General features: G+C 43.0%; 1 protein-coding gene across 10 annotated transcripts in view; it reads right to left on the bottom strand.

The window, feature by feature from the left end:
- FHOD3 (formin homology 2 domain containing 3) overlaps nucleotides 1-17,623 on the bottom strand; it is a 644,613-nt gene that overhangs the window by 81,764 nt on the left and 545,226 nt on the right. For all 10 annotated transcript variants that reach the window (XM_034761350.1, XM_034761355.1, XM_034761352.1 and 7 more), the window contains 2 exons: nucleotides 14,726-15,612; nucleotides 7,588-7,746 (listed from right to left, as the gene is read on the bottom strand). In XM_034761350.1, the coding sequence (XP_034617241.1) occupies nucleotides 7,588-7,746; nucleotides 14,726-15,612 (1,046 nt within the window). The remainder of the gene's footprint in view (nucleotides 1-7,587; nucleotides 7,747-14,725; nucleotides 15,613-17,623) is intronic.

Genomic DNA, 17,623 nt, shown 5'->3' with positions numbered 1-17,623 from the left:
ATAGGGTTACCATACGTCCTCTTTTTCCCCGGACATGTCCGGCTTTTCGGCAGTCAAACCCCCGTCCGGGGGGAATTGCCAAAAAGCCGAACATGTCCGGGAAAATGGCGGCTCTGCTCCTCCCCGACTCTTCGGCTCTGTTTAAGAGCCGGGCTGCCCGAGCGCTACCGGCTTCGGGCAGCCCCCGTGCCTCCGGACCCTGCGCCGCCGGAGCCCGGGAGGGGAAGTGCCCGGCTGGGGGCGCAGGGTCCGGAGGCATAGGGGCTGCCCAAAGCGCGAGCGTTACCGGCTTCACGGTTTGCCGGGCAGCCTCCAGACCCTGCGCCCCCGGCTGGGCGCTTCCCCTCCCGGGCTCCAGCTGCGCTGGGGAAGCGCCAGCTGGGGGCGCAGGGTCTGGGGGCTGCCCGGCAAACCCTGAAGCCGGTAGCTCTGGGGCAGCCCTTTCCCCCTGACTGGGAGTGGGAGGGAGGAGGGGGCGGAGTTAGGGTGGGGAAGGGGCGGAGTTGGGGCAGGGCTAGGGTGGGGAAATGGGCGGGGCCAGGGCCCGTGGAGGGTCCTCTTTTTTATTTTATTTATGAGATATGGTAACCCTAGCCTTGGGCTGCTCTATAGGCTGTAGAGCTGCATTATGCATTCCGGGTTTCCTACCCCAACATACCTCTCCTACCCTGCCCCTAGCACAGCTCCTAGCTCGGGGCTTGTGAGGAGTCCTTAGAAGGCAGCCTTACAGCAGTCTATCACATTGTCTGTGCTGGAGGAATTCTCTGGATATGGGGCTTCGGAGAGCCCCTTATGTCATGCCAGTCTGTTTACCTCGCTTACAGGACCACAGGGGGTATGAGGTTCTCAACCCTTGTGCTTTTGTGAAACTTTCCACACAATTTTAGCAGTAGCTTCCTTACATGAACTGTCTATAGGGAAATGGAGAAAGCTAAAATTCTTATGTACAAAATGTACTCCTTGATTCTTTGGCAGCTGTTCAGTTTGCTACAACAGTAAGGGCTTATTTTTCCAAATTTTGCATGGTATGGGTAAGCAGAAAAACAAAGCAATGAGAGAACAGGCTCAAATCTGTCATGCAGAAATACAGAGGGCGTTGACACACTGATAACTGGTACAAATTTTGAAATGAATATCTGACTATTTCTGCACCCGACAAAAATGAGAGAGAAGATGGTGGCTGGAACTATGATTGCCAGTGCAGAGTTGACATTTTCACTGGCAGTCTGAGTGAGCAGCCTCCATTACAGTCTGACAAATTAACACAAAAGACAGTAACTTGTAATGTCATAGGCAGAGAATATAGCAATGTCTATATTTAAGATTTTAGACTTATTTCATTTTAAAGGCTCATTTTCCATTGCCTATAACTTTTTCAATCTTCAACTTTCGTTCAGAATTTGGCAGACGTGGGAGCAAAAGAACAAAGATAGCGGGGGCAAAATAAATTTTACCCCTTAGAAAGTTCTGTTGGCAACTTTTTTTATGAACAGCTCTAGCAGAGCAGGGACAGAAGGCAAACACTTGAAATCTGGCAGGGAGAGAGTCCCTAAATTGCAGATGGGCTTTTCAAAATGCCAGTGAAAGTTGACTATCATTTGTCAAAGTTAAAATTATATAACAATCGTATTTTGTGCATGACTGGAGTTTGCAATCTCTTAATGGTCAGTCAGTATTCTAAGGGGCTTGAACAGGAGTATGTTGATTGGGAAAATTTGTAGGCCATGCAGTGTTTTTATCTACAATTAATGAAGAGACAACGGGATTCTTCCTTCCATACAACATGTGAGTGTGTATAATACAAAGTAAGGAAGTAGGCAAAGGGTCCAAAGGAATCCTGGCTTCTTCTAAATAATCTGGAAAGTTGTGTATGGAAGGAGGCCACATGGATTGCATGAATACCATAGAATAGAGCTATCAACAGCTATTTAACAAATAGTTGATCATGGTGGAATTTCTATGTTTTCTTATTTAAAAATGTAGGAAATTCCATTAAAAATCCCCAAACCTATGTCACAAGAATGGTAAGATTGCAAAGCGAAGCACTCAGAACTCAGGAAATTAAAATGTGAAGGTGATTTGCACAAAATTAGCTCTGCCTTAGTGTGAGTATCCATTACAATAGGATCTGTTATTAAATGATCATAAACTATTTCTCCCCCCCCCCCCGCCCTGAACCCTACCTCATTCAAGATATAGCTTGGCTAGGGACGAAACAGAATTATGGAGTGAACTGATTTGCTTTGTTCACTGCAGTTGTGATATGCAGTGCTGTGAAGGAAACTGTTGTCCACAGAATCGCTGTCTCATTCATTGTAAATTACCTGGTGTGTAGTGTAGTGAATGAGACAGGTCTCTAATCATCATCATCATATTCCTATTACACCTCTGGCGTTTAGGGCAGTGATGAAGCTTTTCCACTCCTGTGTGTTTCTGGCAAGTCTTTCAACAGTTCCCCACCTGTGCCCCAGGTTTTTCAGCTCGGCTTCCACAGCTCTTTGCCATATTGTTTTCGGGCAGCCTCGTTTTCACTTGCCTTCAGGTGTCCATCTTATTGCTACTCTGGTGATGGAATCCATTTCCATCGGAAGCACATGACCGATCCATCTCCAACGCCTCCTGGCAATGATGGTGCTCAGATCCTCTTGGCTGCACTGTGTCACTAGATCTTGGTTTGAGATTGTTCTGGGCCAAACGATACGCAGGATTTTTCTGAGGCAGGTTGTATAGAATGAAGACAGTTTGGATATGTCATACTTTCTCATTCCCCAGCATTCTGCACTATAAAGTACTGTTGAAAGTGTGCAGCTCTGATAAATCTTGAGTTTGGTTTTGGTGTTGTATTTTGATGATTTCCAGACTGTAGTTAAGCTCCTGAAGGTGTTCCTGGCTTTACTGATTTTGTTCCAGATGTCCTGGCTTGTTCCACCATCCTGGCTGATGGTGCTGCCCAAGTATGTGAATATTTCTACATTGGTGAGAACATAATCCTCTATTCCTACTGGTGATAGTGAGGCAATATTAAAGGTCATGATATCTCTTATTGCAGTTGAGTTTCAGTCCAATTTGCTGGCTGAATGCGTTGAGTTGGGGTTTTTTTGTATATGGTGTTGGATATGTGATAGGAGAGCAACAACATCTGCGAAGTCCAGGTCTTCGAGGAATGAGAAGAGTGTCCATTTAATACCTCTTTGCATGTCTTCTGTTGTATGCTGCATTACCCAGTCGATGGCAATGCTGAAGAGGATTACAGACATGACAAAACCCCTGAAGTACTCCTGTTTTGATTTCAAAACCCAGCTCACTGTGATCAACACTGCATGTAAAGTTGAAAAAGAAGCTTTTGATGACGTTGATTATATTGGAAGGAATGCCATATGCCCACAGAATGAGCCATAGGCTGGTCCTGTGAATGCTATCAAAAGCCTTCTCAAAGTCTATGTAATTTATGTAGAGTTGCTGTTGCCATTCTAAGCACTGTTCTATTAAATTTCATAGAGTGAAGATCTGGTCTGTGCATCCAAGCCCTTTCCAAAAACCAGCTTGCTCTTTTCTGAGAACGCTTTCAACTGCTTCTGATGTATGCTGGACTATGATCTTACACAATACTTTGGTTGGCACAGATAAAAGTGTGATATCACACCAGTTATTACAATCACTGAGAGTTCCTTTCTTTGGTATCTTCACTATAACCCCATTGGTCCACTCATCTGGCACTTTTTCCCTTTCCCAGACTGATATAAATAGAGGGGCTCTAATGGAAGAAGGAGAATGGACTTGAAGTTAATTCACTGGACTGAGATTCAAGAGATCTGGGTTCTACTGCTGCTTATGTGACTTCAGGCAAGTCATTTAGTACTTTCGGTAGCACAGTAGTTGCTTACTCCTAGTCGTCCCCTTGTGGCCAGGCATGGTGTAGCTGCTCTCTCACTAGGCTAGCATCCCCTGCTTACGGTCCCTCTGGCATTGTAGTGGTGAGTCTGCCAGATGACTTGGCCCTCCAGCCAGGTCACTGTGTTTAGTCTACCCCTTCTGGGTTCTCAACTGTCCCAACTAAAATTCACAAAATGTTGTGAGAAACAAAAGCCTTCTGCCCTCTCTGGGGCTCTTCCATGGACAGTCTTCGGGTCAGCTGCTGCCTCCTTGTGGGGCTTGACAACAGTTACAATAGGCTTGTACACCCCTTGCCTTGGGGCCGATAGGGGAACCTAGTCACTTCCCTGGTTACTCAGGGTGTCTCCCTGCCTGGAGAGTTTTTCAGTCCCTTCCCTGTTTTTTAATCAGGGTCTCTCCCAGGTCTCTGTTTCAGGAGAGCTTTTCTTCCTCACTCTCTTCCCTGCAGTTTCCTTTCCTTTCCCTCCTCTGCTGACAAAGGACCCTATAAGAGCCTTTGTGATCCCTGCAGTCTCTGCAAACACAGCTGCAGACTCCTTTTACACAGGAATCACCTGGCTCCTTTCACATGGACCTAGGGTGACCAGATGTTCCGATTTTATCGGGACTGCCCCGATATTTGCTTTTTTGTCCCGCGTCCCGACCAATGTTCGGTTGGGACACTGGACAAACAAGCAATTTTGCCCTCCGCTCCCGTGCACAGGCAGATCCCGGAGGGGCTCGTGCTCCCTCCGCCCCGACTCCGCCCCTCCTTCCCCCATTGGATCCCTCCCCAAATCCCCGCCCCAGCCCCGCCCCCTCACTGCCCCATTGAATCCCTCCCCAAATCCCCGCCTCTTCCCCAAGCATGCCATTCCTCCTCCCTCCCAGGCTTGCGCCGATCAGCTGTATGGAGGCGCAAGTGCTGGAGGGAGACCTGGGGGACGCAGGGGAGCACAGGGTGAGTGAGTCCGGCCTGGCCCCAAGTGCAGGCAGGAGGGCAGGGTGGTACCTGCAGGGGCAGCCCCGGGTCCGGCCTGGGGAACCGTCTCCCTGTACGCGCCCATGGGTGGAGGCAGCAGCTGCCCACGCGGGGACTCTGATGGGGCTTCACCTCCCGCCACGTGGAGGCAGCGGCAGCCCCGTTCGTTCCCCTGCGGGACCCGAGCGGGACGAGGGGGGGCTGGTTCCTGCTGCCCCCACTCCGGGCCGCCCGCGATGCTCTGCGGGGCAGCTGGGCGCGGGCCAGGCCCGGGCACACTTGGGGTGATGGGATTGCGCCGCCCCACAGGGCAGGCTGTAGAGAAACCCCGCCCCGGGGTGGAGGCAGCGGCAGCCCCGTTTGTTCTCCTGAGGGACCCGAGCAGGACGGGGGGGGCTGGGGCCTGCTGCCCCCACTCCGGGGCCGCCTGTGGGATTGCACCAGCTGGGCACCTTCCCCTATGGAGGGAGGTGGAGACGAGGCAAGCTGGTGTGGGGGGGCGCTCCGGCGGCTTTTTTTTATTTTTTTTCCTCCGCCGCCCCCCCCGGCATCCCGATATTTCAGTTCTGTCATCTGGTCACCCTATGTGGGCCCATCCTGTAATCAGGGTTCACTTTGCCTCAGTCTCTCCAGCCCACAGAGCAAGCCATACATGTACACTCTCTTGATACTTCAGTTCAGTATATAATACATCTGTGAAATGGGTGTCTTAATATTTCTCTACTTCACTGAGGTACTGTGAGGATGAATTCATTAAATGATTGCGTGATACTCAGCTATTACAATGGAGAAAATAAAAAACCTTCTTATTCGTGCAGGGTTCAAATGGTGCAGTAAAAAAAAACATGTGGCCACACATTAAAAAATGAGGAGAAAAAGAAATACTGAATAGCTGTTGCTCAGTGAGCACCATCCAACCTCTGCACTGGTTCAATCCTGTAGGGTACTAAGCACTCTGTCTCAGAGGCAGCAAAACACTTGAAGCATGTTATCACCTTCAAGCACATGAGTAGTTCCACTGCAGTCCATGGAGTACTCAGATTCTTCAATTCAAGCTTAAGTCTTTGCTGAAACGGGGGCACAGTACTCAGCATATTGCTGCTTGAGTCCTGAATGAGGTAGTAGTCCTGTGTGAAAAAATAGTACGTGGCCGTGTCATAGGAGACTATATCGGAATGCATATGAATCAGGAGAAAAGTGAAGGTGGTGTAGGCAACAATATGTCATTTCCTGACTTGTGAGTGCTTCACTTTGCAATCTGCCCTATTTTGTAGTATATTTTAAAAAGAAATGATGGAAGTCTCGCATCAATCAGGGTGCAGCCAGTGAAAAGGCTATCCAGAAAGCGTGGAGATGGTGCAAAGCACTCACTACCCTGGCAAGTGGCTAGTGTAGCCTCAACAGTAGGTGGCACTGGTTGGAAAGGTGAGGTGTCCAGAACAGCCTGTGAGGTGTTGAGTCTGCCAGGGGATGTAGAAATTTAAGGGAGAAGATGCATACAAGATTCTTAACATTTTTGCTACGCATTCTGATTTGGGCCCTCTCTAGAGTCATAATTACTAAAGGCCCAATTATTCACCTGCAGGATATGAGCAACGTATTATGGGAGGCAAATACATGTGTCACTGGGAAGTACTTGTATTCCACCAGAGGAAGATCAGGCCCTGGCATTAAGTTAAAACATAATAGTTTTTTTTCTTTTTGCATTTAACTGTTTGGAAGATGATCTGCAAATGACATTCAGTCAGGTATTGATCGAGATTTTAGACCAGGTCTTCAAGCATGCAGATTACTCTTACTGTAATTGTACAGGTTTAATAAAAACATTTAAATTAAAAAAAAATCAAAATTAAAAAACAGTAGCAGCAGTTTCTTTTTAGACTTCATAGAAGAACAACGTTTTGATAAAAGAATAATAAACAGAGCTCATCTTGGATCTCGGTAAGGAGATCTAAAAAGTCAAACATGTAATGGTAAAAATTACATCATCTGTAATCTTTTTACCAACTGGCTTACTTCAAACAACAATAACACAGAGATGCTATTCTGAGGACAACCAGCCATTGCATTTGTTTTCCATTTGATATACAATCTAGAACAACTGCAATAGCAAACCAGGCATGAACTTTATTAAACCTTGTACATTTTCCAACAGTTCTAAGAACTGTGAATTTACCCCTTGTAGATACCTGGATGTGCAAGTGTTCAACATTTAATATATATGTATGATTAACAGGATTTAGAATTTGTAATAACTTAAAAAATGTGAAACTAAACTTTGAGGGAATACACAAAGAAAGCTATCTGAATGCTACCACCCTGAAAATCTCAACAGGAATTTAGATTCAAATTTTCTTAAAAATTAAGCACAGAAATCCATACTTTGACGCTTAATAAATAGCCTGATGTTCAGAGAGGCAGAGCACCTGTAGTTTCCATGGGATACCAATTGGAGTTTGAAGTACTCTGCACATCTGAAAATACTAAACATGAATTTAGAAGCCAAACTTTAGGGACTTACGTTTTTTTTTAAAATCAGTCTTTGAGTAATAAAGATGCAGGATTGAATGCAAGAACCCACAGGTATATATAACTAATGTCAACCCCCAATGATGAAAATAAGGCACAGAGATTTTTTCCTTACACAGAGATAAACTACAGTATATCTAATACTTGGGCAAAATTATATGCTCACAATTTAACCCTGACCGTATTGGACTATCCCTTCTTACCTCTATTCCCTCCTTGTTTAAGGCATATTCATCAAAGTTCAAAATAGCAGTCTTGATGGTCCTTGGCGGGGGTAACACTGTCAGTCCAATATTAATAGCATTGCTTCGTTTTGAGTCTAACACAATGATCTCTTGTCTCTTTCCATCTGCAGCAGTTTTCTTGGTAAACAGGTAAAGAGAAGAAAATGAACTTTGATACAATTCTGATAATACAAAGCAAAAATTTACATCGGTCTTCAATGACTTGAACTTATGTAATAGTAGCAACACTGACAATAAAAACTAGTGCATCTATAAGCAAAACACGGGGTAAATTCTTCTGTCGTTTACTCCCATGCATCCCCAGTGAAGTCAATGGGGGTTGTCAGAGTTTAAACTAGAAGGCAGAAATTAGTCTTATAACTATACAAGATAACTATATTATGTACTTTTAGCTATGAGGCTTGGGATTACAGAAATTTGGGATGGGATTCAAAATTTTTAGATAAAGTTTGATGTTGCCAGTATAAAGTGATAGGTGTCTCCAGCTGATAGAAATTAAATGTCACCAGAAACTGCTAGAATTTGCAGGAATGCTCAGCAGAAGTGTGTACTAGTGGTTAGAGCAGGGAACTGGGAAGCAGGGCTCCTGGGTTCTGTTCCTGACTGGCTATGTGACCTTGGATATGTCACTTAACCTTTACCTCAGTTGACCTATTTGTAAAAGGGAGACAGTAATTCTTACCTATCTCATAGAATCCGTGTGGCTTGATTCAGAATGGCTCTATTATGTTAGAAAACAAAGGTAGACAATGGCTCCATGATTGCTCTGAGAAGGAGCTGTACCACCTCCTTTTTGGAGGTGCAGCATGTGTCCTGCCTGCACTGCTTTCTGTCCTGTGGCTGGTGAAGGAATAACACCATCCCATTGATTGTGGTCAGAGTACTGTGGCTGATCCCTGTGCAGGTGCGGACCTACTTTTGTTCTCTTATCTCCTTTGCACTTCCATGTAGGGCCAGCTATAAGCTAGTCCTTAATATGTACCAAGGGCTTTGAGATCATCCGGTGAAGTGTGTTAGATAATAATGACAATACAGATAATAATGAAAGTGAAAAATATTAATAACAATATATTTTTACAGACCTCAGTCACATTTTTTTTTATAAAAATGTAAAAAATATTCTCCGCACCCAATAGTGACAAAAATGCCTAGCCAACTAAGTAAATTGATTTGCAAAACACGAATAGGGGAATTATAAAAAATTTTCAATATGGTTTTCATTTAGGCAACACATCTTTTATTTTCTCATCACACTGCATTGGAAGGTGCGTTTTTTGGAAAGCCAAGGATGTAATTGAATACGGCATATGATGTAGGACTCTGTTACACACTGGACTTTGTAAGCATATTTCTTTCTTTTCCTCCTTCTTTGCTAGCATACAGTATGAGGTGGGAAGATGCTGTTCACATCCATATCTGGATCAAATTTAGGGATTTGAGTTAAAGTCTGAAACCCTTATTCAGCAAAAGCACTTAAGCATGTACTTAACTTTAAGCTTTAGCTCCACCCACCAGCATGTCGGCTCACACAGCTAGGCCTGTGAGGAACAAGAAGTAATATGTGCATGGTATAAAACTGAGGCAGATTACTTCCCTTTTGGATCAAAGGGGGAACTAGGAACCAGATTGTTACTACCTGAGTCTCAACCTGTTTCCTGGCCTGCTCTCAGGTTAATGCAGCTAAGCTCTGCCATTACTTGGAGCTTGTGCCAAACCCACAACTGGGCCATAATTGTTCTAAAGGCTTACACACATTTTCATACTGGTATAACTATTTCTGTTAACAGTATGATTCTTTTAATGTGAATGCAGTTATGTCAGTATAAACGTGCCTTTTACCACTATAGCTTATTTGCCTTCTTGTAAGGGAATAGCTATAATGGTATAAGCACTTTTACACCAATATAACTGGGTCCATAGTCAGGATGGCATAATGGTATAATATAGTTAAAGAGATACAACTTCCGTGTATATAGACAAGGCCCAACATACATTTTTAGATGACCAAAAGTGAACTTTGCTTTCAATTTTCTAGCTCTATTTTGCTAGATTCGTTTTCTTCATGACATTTGCCAAAAACACCCTGAAATCACTCTTGACCTCTTCCCTCACTAATGTGACAGGATAGTCTCTTTATGGAGGATCTAATTTAGGCATATTGTGATATACACTTTCCCCTACAGCAACCATTTCCAGCTTCAGGGCCATTAATCAATTTTCCAGGAACATAGTACGTGGCCAACACCACATAAAAATAAGGCTGTGTTCACCTAAGATTACTTCTTTTGGGTCTCAATCACACTAACCCTTTAGTAAACAGCTACTTTCTAACTTGTATTTTACAGTACAGAATTATTTATTGTGGGTAATGCCGAAGAAGTGAAATTTAATATGATTTTTCTAATAGCCTTGCAAGCAAGTACTTTTATATGATCTAACAATAAGACAAAACTAGCTTCTTCCCAAAAAGTAACCCCTGCATGTGCAGCATTTAAATTGGCAAGACAATTTGAGTCACCTGATTCTGCATCAGTTATATGGAGGATGTTGCATTGTCCTCCGATTGTGAGAAAGCAATTAGAGCATCCCATCTATTTCTATCTTGATTAACAAGGATTATTGGGATTTCAAAAGGAACTGAATGGGATTTGGAGCTCTAACTCCCTTACCCTCCTTTGGAAATCGCAGCCCACATGTGTAATTTACCTCAGCCTTCACTGAAGTTATGCACATGCAAGGGATATCCTTGTGCACACAGATGAGAATATATTCCTTAGTCTTTACTCCCTACTGGTTTCTCAGGCTCCAGGAACAGTAAATTCAGCCCTATCCAATAGGAAATGAGCCAGCAAAAACATAATTTCTAAACTATGCACTGCAGACAGCTGCAGGGTTGCATGATAACATAATTTAACACAGCAAAGGTGCATTTGTTTTCATCTTGCTGCACAGAAAAAAAAATACTTTGAACCACCTTGCCAATATACCTGCCTGGTTTGGCAGTGTAAGAAGGGAAGAAATCTTCAGACTTGCTCAGTGAGGAAATCTGATCTCGCTCTTTATGTCTGCTAACAAGCTGTCACAGCCCTCTAGTCCCACAAATAAACTGTCTGTAGTGGAGGATGCTGTGATTCGTGTAATCATGCAGTAGTTTTCTGTTATGTTACCAGTTTTCTGCCAGAAATCACAAACGTCTCCACATGTTACATTCAGCTATCTGAGGTATATTTTATTTTATTTTGTTGTAGTCTATTGTGTTTAATGAAAAACTTATTGTGAACCAGCATCAGGAAGTGGCTGTTTATAGCTGTGTTTTGTGGAAATCATGGTTGAGGATTAGAAACAGGAGTAAAATTGGTTGCAGCTGTATCAAGGAGCATATCTGGTAAGATGGAGCCAAAAAATCCATACCTCATCCTCTCTTCTGATCTTAATTTTAGTCTCTCTCTCAATTTTCTGAACAATTCATCTGATGAGCAATTGACTACATCTACTGCATTGAAATCTGACTGGTTGAACTTTTATTCATTACTCTGTATTCTGTTTTTAGGAGAATGAACTGAACTTGTAGCACCTCTTATACTTATGTGCAGTAGACCGGATTTGACATTAGGAGATAGGCACAATGTGATGCGTTCTCACTGGAAATTGACAAACTGGTCTGGAAAAAGTAAGAGCTGGGCTAATTTGAGCACAATCGCCAAAAAAAAACTGAGGGGGGAGGATGTGTACGTGTGTGCATGCATGTATTATTATTTTTTTACAGATTCAGTTATGTCTCTTTAATTACTCCGACTTGATCTAAGATCTGCTCTACCTGCCCTCAACAGGTTTGATGATATCCCCCCTAACCCATGGGGAGTCTCAGAAGTCTGAAAATCTTTGCTGGGCTATTTCTTGTTCTTCATTACATGATCCAGGCTTCCTGGAGTCAATAATCTGCAATACTTGTGACTCTCAGAAGACGCAGGGTATTTGCGATTTGAAAACAACAGCTAGCATGAACAAAGAAGAGAGGCCCTCACTCCTCCCAAATTGTATTTCTTAGAAAGAGAAGATGGGAAATAGGACAGATCTTGGACTGGTCACACAGAAGACTGGGGTTTCAGAGGCAAGACCACCATCAGGTGGGGTGGTCAGATAAGGCCTGAGCCAATGCCCACTGAAATTCATAGGACTCTGCCACTGACTTCAGTGGGAGCTTGATCAGACTCACAGACAGCAGAAGTCACAAGGTGCAGCCCAAGAGATCAGGCAGAGCCCAAGAGACTCATTGTACTCAGAGGAAGAGAAGAAAGTCAGGGCACTAAAACAAAACATTACTGGGATTCATATCAAAGATGTTAAATGGTCTGGATGAAAATGGGAAAGGAAAAGGGTCTGGTTGAGTGGAAGGAAAGATGTTGGATCATAGAGAAAGAGACAAGAAGGCTTGAAAAGTCTGGCTATACATCAACACTTTACCAGGCTTATCCAAAGTTTGTCCATTAAAACAGTAAGTCTTAAAAAAATCAGTGCAATCTTCTGTGCAATGACAATGAAACTCCAGGCTTGTACTACTGAAGGGACATAATGGAAGTTAAACTTGAAATCTCTCATGCAGAGAAGTCCCTGCCCTCCATGTACTAGTAGGTGCTATGGCACAGCATTTGCTCTTTGGCTGGGAAGATGAGTCAGCAGGTTTCTTTGAAGTCAGTGCAGCCTTGAATTCTGAAGAGAGATTTAGATGACCACTTTTCTCTTGGAGACTAAGTCTCCGAGACTAACCTCTAAGAGAAAAGTCGTCATCTAAATCACTCTTCACAATTCAAGGCAACACTGGTTTCAAAGAAACCTGCTGATTCATCTTGCCAGCCAAAGAGTAGATGCTGCGCCAAAGCACCTACCAGCACATGGAGGACAGGGAAGGAAGTTTGTGTAGGGCGGAGATGAGTGAGAAGAGCTTGGGAATCTACTTGGTTAATGATTTGGAAAAATTAATCAATCGATTAAAATAATCTAAACTTTTATCATAATTTATGGTAAATGTAAAAGGGTAAAAGTAAGGCAGACCAGTTCATCAAAATATTGACATTATAAAGTATACAACAAACTCTGTTAAAGTGGAAAAATGTTATAACTCTACATTCAGTTCAAGGAATGATTTATTTTATGGCTCCTAGACAACATTCTCATTCCGTCTGCTCCAATCCACACTCAGAGTGAGCCTTCTATGATAGATGTATATTTACAAGGAAGGAGAGTAGTAGGAGTAATATACCAACAGTGGAGAAAGCAGAGGAAGTGAAATTAAGCTCAATGTGCCCTGAATTAATCATTGATTAGATTTATTTTTAAAATCTGTATGAAATACATTTCAGATCTATATGCAGTGAAAATCATTGAGCTATTCTTGTGTCAGAGATGGAGATATCCTATACCCTAGAACTGGAAGGGACCTTGAAAGGTCATTGAGTCCGGGCCCCTGCCTTCACTAGCAGGGCCAAGTACTGATTTTGCCCCAGATCCCCAAGTGGCCCCCTCAAGGATTGAACTCACAACCCTGAGTTTAGCAGGCCAATGCTCAAACCACTGAGCTATCCCTCCCCCCATAACAACTGTGGAATCTATATAATTGATGTATTTGTATGCCTACTGTTTGCTGTGTAAACATTTTATAAACTGCAGCTATATTAGCCACATTACCAATACATAACTGGTATGACACATTTGTAATTCTGATTATTTTGGCTGAAATGTTTACACTCTCAGATATAGCTCAGGGGCTCAAAGTCAGCTGTACAAATTAGTCAGGAGGACATTTGATTACAATTTTTTTCTCTTTTTGGTGGGGAACTGAGTCTTTATTGAAGGCGTGAGGTGATAGCCTTGGAAACAGAAGTCTTCTACTTATACCCAAAAGCAAGAGCAAGGTAGGGCAAGCTTCCCTGCACTGATACAACAATGTCTCTCAGCACTGGCCTGGAGGAACAGTCTCTAGGAGTGAGAAAACAGTGCAAGATTTCAGATCCATTCAATCCTTGGCCTACCAGCTGAGTCAGTCAACTGTGATGGGTCTGCTTGACCAAGAACATCAATATCGACTGTCAAACTGCCATTTATAACAATTTCAACTGGATTTGAACCAGTGACTTAGGAATGAAGGACTAGAGATCTAATTTCCAACACCTTGAGCCATCTAGTCTTCTGGATTATTTGTTTTTGAACATATGGATACTTAATAATTTGCACCAATAATGGAAAAGTAAAATGATCATGGTATTATGTGGTTTTTCAGAATTGTTATAAAACTTGTACTAATGTGAGAACTTAGGCATATGTACAACAGATACATTGGCAATGAGAGATTTTCTTATATGTGGCCTTATGGTGTATCTTTTATTAGTACTATAACTGGAAAAGAACATTGTTTCTCTGATACCAATTACTGTACTTACATTAATAAATCAAAAACAATCTAGCCATGAACAGCAAGGGTTCTAGCTAATAACTTTTAAAGGCTAACTTTAAATCTCCATTAAATTCAACTACAAGAGACATCATAAGAGTTCGGCATTAAATGGTTATGTTATCAGCCTTTAAGATTTATTTTTATGATAATGTTCCTATGAAACACAGAAGTATTAGCAAATCAAGATTTTCTCTCATGAAAATTTCATATTTTCATAATGAAATTTGGATAGTCAAGTTATCTAAATTAAGGATGAAAAATATTTCTGTGAAAGGTGGCAAAAAAATTTTATGCATGAAAAGAAGAGAACCCAGGTTATGTTTGAAAATTTTGGCTATGAAGTTTACAATGCTAATATTCCCCAGCTGAAGTGAAATACAAAAAGTGGTATAGAAATACGATTCACAAGAACAGTATGGCATATGGCTAGGCACATATATTGTTTGGGGTTCAGCTCTTATTGTCAGCTTACGGAGTGTCTGGCTGTCTTTCTAGAATACTTAACTTATGTGCACAAATATAGAACATATATAAACATCTTTGTTAATTTCCTTTGTTTTTTAAACTCTAAGCATAAAATATCATCTAAATTAATCTAAAAACAAACTCAAAATTAATAAAAACTAAACTAAACGTTAGAAATACCTTTGTGACTGGCAGTTCCTTGGATTTAGACTCAAAGAGGTGCTCCAGTTTGGAAGTGTCCACCTTAATGGGTTCCAGTTTCGACCACAGGAATTCTTTACAGCGTTTGTTATTTTTACACTGCCACTCAAATGGCCGTACCTCGTTCCAAAACAGACGGATGGTTTTCTTCTTCTTCATGAATGCTGGCTGACCCCTAGAAACCTGGGGTGACCCTGAACCCTGAGGAGTGCTGAACAGTGGAGGAGGAGCCAATAAATTACCAGAGGGTGGAGGTGGACATCCAAACAGAGGGGGAGGTGGTGGAGGAGGCAAACCCAAAAAGGAAGGTGGAGGTGGGGGAGGGGGAATTAGGGAGTCCCCAGGACCCATATCAATGTCCAACACATCTACATCATCCTCATCCCCCAAGTCTGTAAAATCCATGTCTTTGATTTTAAGTTCTCTAGGATTAGCCATGAGCTGATCCCAAATGTAATCAGATTCCTTCTTGGGCTGTGCCGGTGTTTTCTCAGGGACCTTTTCATCGAGCTCACCCTCAGGCAATACTGTCCCCTTGGCCAGCTCAACATTGTTGAATTTTTCTGCAAAGGCTTTCACGCTGCCTTGATTATCCAGATTTCCAATCTCCATCTTTTTGACACTTTCATCTGTGGCCTGCTTGCTGGCCTGCAGGATAGAGATCCTATTGGCTAGGCTGGTGATTGACTCATCACTTTCCTCCGTCTCCTTCTTTTCCTCCTCCTTCTCCTCCAGCTCTTTCTCCTCTTCATCCTTGGGCTTCTTGTTATGGGCATACAACATATCCAGCATGAACCGTTTGTTGTTGAGAATGTTGCTGCACTGCTCATTCACACCAGCATCTTGAATAGTTTGTGACCACGTACCTGTAATCACACACACACAATGAATGGAAAAGCAACAGGGTGTCAGGAATCCTAAAAATGGCATTAGACATGTCTTTGGTGATACATGTACAATTATAGTATGAAACCGGATAAAGGACCTGTCTATACAAAGACTGAATGTGCAGCAAGCTGGGTTGTGAATCTATCTCACGCTGACTGTCCATAGGGACACTGCCAATGTGCACTAACTGTTTAGTAGTGTGCTTTGATCTACACCACTTTCAAACGGCAGCAGTTCATAGTGCACTAGGGAACTTCTAGTGCGCATCAGCAGATTCTACACAGACTGACAGTGCGCAGCAGATTAGTGCAGGGAAGATTGAAACCACAGGTTGCTGTGAACTAAATATTCACGTAGACAAATCCAAAGTTTCAGGGAATATTTGGAAACAATATGCAATCAATAGCACAGATCTACAGCCTGATTCTGCAAGTTGGTGAGTGTTTCTCTGAGAAGTGCATAGCAGCCATTCAGGCAGTGGGAGCTGAAGGTGCTCGGAACATCTCAGGAGGTACTCAGTGACTCTAAGAACACAGACCAAACTGCTTTTTGGAGGTGGTCTTTTAATTTTATATAGAAAAAACAATTGGTTACATGTTGGTAATTGCTCACTGTGGAGTTCTGGCCCACATTATTTTACTGGATACCTAAATGGTCAGATTCTTTGACAGTCTATCAGTCCAAAGGCCACACAAGACTGTTTGACACCTGTATCCATTTCCAGTGTCTCTGCTTTCTGCTCTGGGCTAGGCTGAGAAGTGGGAGGATTAAAACATGGTCAGAAGGGCTGCTCCTGTGGTATTCTTGACATGGCTGGAAACAGGTGCTACTCTAAGAAAGAGTGTTGTTTTTCCAGTCTGAAGCCAACAGAATTTGGATATCCACCCACCCCACCCCTCTCCACCGCAACTACCACTGGCTACGGGAGGGCAGCTTTAAACTCTGGCTGCGCTTAGCACAACTCCTGGGTACTTTGGCCACGTTCACCAGGGTGACCTCTGGGGTCTCTGGCAGAGTGAACTGTGCACACCGAGTAAAATTTTCAAAAGCACCTAAATAACTTAAGAGCCTACGTCACATTTTCAAACATGACTAATGCACTTAGGCTCCCAAGTCATTTGGGTGTTTTTGAAAATTTTATCTGCGGACCATAATTACTGACCTGCATTTAAACTACAATCAAATTGAAATGTAGTGGCCTCTGCCCACCTCTCAGCAAGATATAACGATACATATTGTATACTGGGGTACAGAAGTTGCAAAATTAACTAGTGCATGAGACGTCATAAATAATTAAAACCAAACGACAATAAAACCATCAAAATAAATGATCAAAGTAGATTGTAGGAGGCATTTTTTCCTGACGTTGAGTACCTCTTAACATCTTCACCAACCAGTGTGGGACACAATGTAGAAAGTATGTCCAAAATATGAGAGATCTTTTTTCAAAGGGCATTAAATGAGACCGGTCTTATTTCTCCTTCAGTATATTTTGCAATTAAAAATGGATTATGAAAATAGTTCTTCAATACTTACCATGATTTCGGTTTTGATTCTTTCCCTTCCTTACACATTTAATCAATTTTTTTTTAATTTAACTTTTAAAACTAAATGTTAGTTTATGTTTGATTACTGCCTTCCTTCTCCTCTTTCCTGGTGTGTGTGTGTGTATGTAGCAGAGTGGTTACCCCACTGCTGCCCGGAAGGGCTTAAAACAGTCAGGGAGAGGGCTGTGGCAGGGAAAAGCTAGGCTGATTGGGGAAGTAGCCACAGCTGGGCTATGCCCCAATCAGGCCCTGCTGGTCTCTATAAAAGGCTGTGAACCAGAGGCCCCGAAGAAGTCTCTCTGTTTTCAGAGAGAGAAGGGCCTGACTGCAGGGATCTAGAGACAGGGTACCTGAGTGGAGCAGGGCTGGGGAAAGGCTGAGGAGCTGGGGAGCTCCAGCCTGGAAAGCCCCAGGCTGCGGCCTAGCAGAAGGCCAAGGGGTA

This window comes from Trachemys scripta, chromosome 2 (genome assembly GCF_013100865.1).
Source record: "Trachemys scripta elegans isolate TJP31775 chromosome 2, CAS_Tse_1.0, whole genome shotgun sequence".
In the NCBI taxonomy this organism is placed as follows: domain Eukaryota; kingdom Metazoa; phylum Chordata; order Testudines; family Emydidae; genus Trachemys; species Trachemys scripta.
The sequence above is the reverse complement of the archived record's forward strand: the minus strand, read 5'-3'. Positions and strand labels throughout refer to the sequence as shown.